Below are 5,985 nucleotides of genomic sequence, written 5' to 3'. Positions count from 1 at the left end.
GAAGCGGATATCGTCCTCTTTTGGAAGGCCAAACAAAGTAGTTTCGCTTTCACAACGAAACGGCGTCACACGCGGCGGTGGGCTAGAGTGAGAGGAGGCCGGTGGGCTTGAGAACAGCGCGGCCGAACAAAGTAGTTTCGCTTTCACAACGAAACACACAGCGCCTTCACGACATGGCGGCGGCAACAACAATACTACAGCGAGAATAAAAGTTACGCCTTCTTTCTTTGCGTGAACATTTGGGCGGCGTTATGCAAATCTTCCCACATCGTGATGTAGACATGTGGGGGCGTGTTAGAACGAGCCGTTTTAGTTAGGCGTGGTTGACTCTTAACTTTTATAAAGAATATCTCTTTGGATTTGAGACTTTAGTCTTTGCAACTTTACAGATCTTCTTTATGCACCAAGAGCTTGTAACACTTCAAAGAGAAAGGAAAAATTTAAATCGCATGATATGACCCCTTTAATTAACCTTTAGTACAGTGTCTGTTGGTGTCTGATAACTTTATAGTTAAATTAAATATTTTCAATAATGCATCATTAATTCACTCAGGTTTTTGTCTAAAATGAGATTGCAGTTGAAGTCTTTCAACATTCAAAAACTTGGCCTATAGGAAATAAGAAAGGTGACAGACATTTTTACACCACTGCAAATTAATGACGCAAATGCAATTTGCTTAAATGTTCTGAAACATGAACAAATTACAAGGAAGTGTGAGTAAACAGTTACCTCTAGAAACCAAGGGATGAGGTGGCGCTTTCATGTATGACATCTCTTTACTACTGGAAACCATGACTTTGCTGACTACGAGCTAGAGACCTTATAATCAGGATTAATGCAGAACACAGCCCACTGACAGATGGCTTCAATTACGTGAGCACTGTAATACATTTAAGAGAGCACCAGTCATAAACTCAAAACAAGTACAGGTCTGCTCCAGGAATTGCAGAAAAAATAATACAATTCCTTAGGGAAAAAAAGAAATATATATATCTGAAAACTTGACAACTTGACTTGGAAGTGCAAAAGAACATTAACACAATTATCTGAGTTTTAATGGCTGGGGAGCATTTTGGAACAATTTTGTGATTCAGTAAGCATATCAATCCCATGGGAGAACTACACCCAGCGCCACAGAATAAAAGACACTCTCAGCATATTGCATCTCAGGAAATAGGGAGTCTGATATTTATGTGGGAGTACAGTAGGTGTGTGCCAGGGCTGTCGTTGTACTTTGGCCATTAGATAATTACAGGGACATACTTCACTGCAGTTCTCTGAACGGATCTTTTAGTTGCTGTTATCTTTATATCGATTTTGTTTATCCAGTCTGAATGTGTAATACCCATGGCGGCAATCAAAAGAGCTGGGATTCAGAACAGTCTCGTTGTCTGAAGCCACAGACTGAGCGCACCATTTAGCAGTGACGTGAATAAGAAATATTGTGTCTGGAGAGCTTGGCTGAGTCATTTTTAATCTGCCGCTAAATCTGTCCTGCTATAATGCCATCTTTTTCTGAAATGTGCTTTTACTTTCAGTCTTACTATTAAATGATAAAAACTATGTTGCATTATTATCCAATATTCTAATTTGATATCCTTTTCAAAAACGTGCATATAAATTTGGCAAATCTGTGATCTGTTGTGTTGCTGTATGTCTACCACTAGATGTCACTATGATAGTGCTTGAATTATTGAATAAAACTCAACGATTGTATGGATGGATATGCAGTCCACTATTAAAAACGTGACATGCCATATTACATGACATAAGATTATTGATTGATGACACTAGTCAGAAGTTGGTTTTAAGAACATTTTACCTGATAAGTGGGACATCTTGCAAGTTGCTTGTGTTCTTAGTCATTCTTGTGTACAGGCGTTTTTTCATAATGTAGTAGAAGACAGTGAACCTGTTGGTGCAACAATGCTCACTACTGCTTCAGCTCCAACGTGCTACATCTCTGAATGAGTTGATTACTGTAAAATTGCCATCAGCATTGGTAAAGTGAAAGCAAATAGAATTAACAAAAGGGTAATTTCTCCATAAAATTATGGGTGAACCAAAAAAAAAAAAAAAAAACTACTTACAGAAATGTGAGAGTTGGGGAAACATTTGATGTGCCCATAATAGTTGACTCATTCACTATTCCCTGTATAGTGAATGCCCATAGTCTACAATACAGACAATAGGGATTATTTTGCTAACTTTCATGAGAGGAGTACTATTTTGACAATTAAATGTACTTGTTTTTGATACTATGAAGTATGATGTTTTTGATTTATGTCACTGTACTGTAAGGCAATGATTACTAGATTACTGTACATCGGTCTAAAATGCTATAGCGGAATGACCAACCTCGGTCCTGGAGAGCCGCAAGTCATGCAGAGTTTTCATTCGTTTTATTTTTGGTTAAGGGCTTGTTACATTTTATATATGGCTTAGTTTGTACAGACATTTGGATCCACATGTGTCGTCTTTAAATGTGCTTTATAATAAAATATAATTTTTATATTTTTATATTAACGCTACTTTAACCATTAAATCTCGACTGAAGTTGTGGACCGTCATGAATTGAGACACTGTAGCTTTAAGGAGGGGGCGGGCTGAGCAGCGATGACGCAGGAATAATAATGAAAGGATGCTTGAAAATTCCTCCTAGACTGCAGCGTGTGTGGTGACCAGTCGAGCCGCACACTTCACACATCCTAACAAGAGTAATTACACAGGGAAGCGGAGAGTCAGACAGAGACCCAAAGAAGACTCCAAACAGGGGAAGAGAGAGGGGCTCTGGAGAGACTCACAGGACAGACACACACACGACACATCTCACTTATAAACAGAAAGAGTGGGATTTTGCCATACTAAGTTCAATGAAGGATACGTCTTAATTTATACAACAATATTCTTGGGGGGGAAAACTTTCAAAAGCTTTGCAAAAAGAAAAAAATCATCAGTTACTTCGTTCATTGGTGTTAAAGATGCCATGTTTCATGTCACTATGTCTGTCCATTTGGGTAGTACTCATGATGTCTGGTAGGACAAGTGCACTGACTGACAACATCGACGTGATGGTCATGCTGCCTCGCAACAACACATACCTGTTCTCTTACCAGAGAGTTTCTCCGGCTATTGAGTACGCGATAAAAACCCTCAGCAGAGCAGAGCCGTTTGCAGGATTGAAATTCAATTTGCAGTATGAGAACTCCGCGTGCGGGATGGACGCTTTGTACGCGCTCGTGGACAAGCAGAGATACGAGCGTCCCGACCTGGTCCTCGGTCCGGTGTGCGAGTACACCGCCGCGTCGGTGGTCAGAGTGGCATCGCACTGGAACATCCCCGTGATCTCAGCAGGTGCTCTGGCCACCGGCTTCAGCTCGAAAACCACCGAGTACTCGCACCTCACAAGAATCGCTCCAACTTACCTGAAAATGGCTGAGACCTTTCAGGCGATGTTCGGACGTTTCGGCTGGAGGACTGCATCTTTGATTTACGACGATGATAAAGACGAGAGAAACTGTTACTTTACGATAGAGGGGGTTTTTACGGTGCTCTCAGAGTACCACATCGTCACCGACTACGCTTTGTTAAACTCGAACGAGGAACGAGTAGACGCCGACGGGATCATCACGTCCGTCTATGGGAGCGAAGGTAGCCTACTCGTTTACTTGTCTGTCATTTACCAAATGCTTTATGGCAAGCCGTATTAACAGTTACTCCATAAAACGAATCAGTGTCTACGTTGTTTCTAGTACTTTTTAATTAAATAGCCTACTAGTATTTATGAATTTGACGTTCATACTTATAGATAGGCTACTTAATTAGTCTTATAGTAGGTCGCTAGTACGTATTCATTATATGCACTATAACTGTTACCTGTGACAAATTGCACGTTTTTGCCATTAAATTGCATGGGGATCTGTGGTTCTATTATTTTCAACCATTCATCTCAGATTAGTATGTATTCCAGTTGTTGCTGGTAGGCTACTTGTTTCCGTTTTACTAGTAACTACTCATTAGGTACTAGTCCTGGTTTCTTCTCTCTCACTAGTAAATATTATCTACTCAGGCTTTATTACAGACAATGAGCTTTAGGAAATAAAACAGCTTGCCATAGATGCAGAAAGGATGAAGTTTCTTGCCAGAAGGTGATAGTTTGCACAAGTGGAATGGATGGCATCTTGTTGGGTTTGAGGCCCATTACCTTTCATTTACCTGCCTAGATCTGTACTATTAGACAACACCACAAGTGGTAGTAATCCACATTGATACTAAATAGATGAGATTACATGTTTCCACATAAAGTCACAGCAACAAGCTAACTCAGGACAACCTTTTTTTCCATTGCAAACGAATTATGTATTAGGGACATGGGAGTGGGCATGGGCCTTGGGATCAGATTTGTTAAAAACACCTATATCATTCTAAGCAGAATTGCCTTCTATTAGGCATCTCAAACAAACAATCGCTGTATGTGACGATTAAGGCCAAAAACACTTCAAATTCAGAATGTGGCTTATTTTTTTCCTTATTGTTGAATTGTTAACTGATGTAAATTAATAGCACATTGTTTATTTAAATGCTGTTTGCTGCCTTTCATACCTGGTAATATAATTTCTTTAGAGAAATTCATTATAAAATGATTTAAAGGATAGACATTTCTGATTTGGTGTTGATTGGAACTAAAGTGATGGGACTGTAGGGGTACGAAACTGACAAAATGTTTGGAAAACACTGTAGAGAATATTACTTTGAAAAACATTCCTAAAAAAATCAGTGTAGTCAGATTTTTTTTCACCAGCAGCTTGTTCTCTGCAGTGAGTTGTGACTCACCTCGGGTATTCACAGGTCAAGAGGCTGGATTGGCAAAGTATATCCCCTGGCCCGGTCAACACATTTCCTTATGTTAATAAGTGACTTTTAGTTTGAACTGGAACTGGAACTTAGTTTTTTCTGGAAGTGGTGTTTACACCAAATGATAATGCATTAAAGTGAACAGCAGTCCTAATCCACAGCATGTTAAAACGGCTAAGGATGGTGCAACGAACAAGAGCGATATAGAAGATATACAAATGCAGATATTTTTCTAACTAGGGCTGTTTTAAACCTCTCCTGATCTCCTTGGGCTCCCTGTCTGTAAAGATAGACAAGAGGTCAGTTGCACTCCATATGAAAGCTTGTTGAAAAAATGATCAGAATTTTGACAGGCAGTCAACACTGAGCAAGAGCTGTTGGAATTTTGGGGAACAATTGTAGGCTTTAGCACGCCTCTAGACATCCTCGAGCACTTTTTAACAGCTGTTCTCATGGCGAGTAAAGTCATGCGCTGTCTGCCTGGCTGATTCTTAATAACCAGAGTGGATACACTCTGCCTGGAGCGCACTGCTACTATTGGTGTTGGACACATTGTGGCGCTAAAAGATACGCCTGCTGTCAAAACTATGAACTGTCTGCTGTTTTAGCCTGCTTTCAAACATCATATCCGTCTGCCCCAAATCTGTGCCGTTTCAGAAAGTCTGACTGTGCACCTCCTTATCAATCCTGTTTCATAAACAGTGCATTTCTTACATTCTTAAGAATGTACTGGGGTCAGAAAACCAGTCAGTATCTGGTGTGACCACCATTTGCCTCACACAGTGCAACACATCTCCTTCGCATAGAGTTGATCAGGTTGTTGATTGTGGCCTGTGGAATGTTGGTCCACTCCTCTTCAATGGCTGTGCGAAGTTGCTGGATATTGGCAGGAACTGGAACACGCTGTCTTATACGCCGATCCAGAGCATCCCAAACATGCTCAGTGGGTGACATGTAGGGCTGAACGATTAATTGCATTTGCGATAATAGTGCGATATGAAAAAGCGGGATTTTTCAATCGCAGAGGCTGCGATTACAGTCGGTCACGTGATACGCGAGAGTAAAGAGGTGTGTTCGACTTGAAGATCGATCGGTGTATGACATCAAAGTACGGCGAGAGAAAGCATAAG

General features: G+C 40.5%; 1 protein-coding gene across 2 annotated transcripts in view; it reads left to right on the top strand.

The window, feature by feature from the left end:
- The first annotated feature begins 2,693 nt into the window (after positions 1–2,693).
- Positions 2,694–5,985, top strand: part of LOC107661273 (atrial natriuretic peptide receptor 3-like) — a 23,861-nt gene continuing 20,569 nt past the window's right edge. For both annotated transcript variants that reach the window (XM_016450773.1, XM_016450772.1), the window contains exon 1: positions 2,694–3,652. In XM_016450773.1, the coding sequence (XP_016306259.1) occupies positions 2,983–3,652 (670 nt within the window). In that variant the 5' untranslated portion in view covers positions 2,694–2,982. The remainder of the gene's footprint in view (positions 3,653–5,985) is intronic.

Source organism: Sinocyclocheilus anshuiensis, unplaced genomic scaffold, assembly GCF_001515605.1.
Source record: "Sinocyclocheilus anshuiensis isolate Anshui unplaced genomic scaffold, SAMN03320099.WGS_v1.1 scaffold1365, whole genome shotgun sequence".
In the NCBI taxonomy this organism is placed as follows: Eukaryota; Metazoa; Chordata; class Actinopteri; order Cypriniformes; family Cyprinidae; genus Sinocyclocheilus; species Sinocyclocheilus anshuiensis.
The sequence above is the reverse complement of the archived record's forward strand: the minus strand, read 5'-3'. Positions and strand labels throughout refer to the sequence as shown.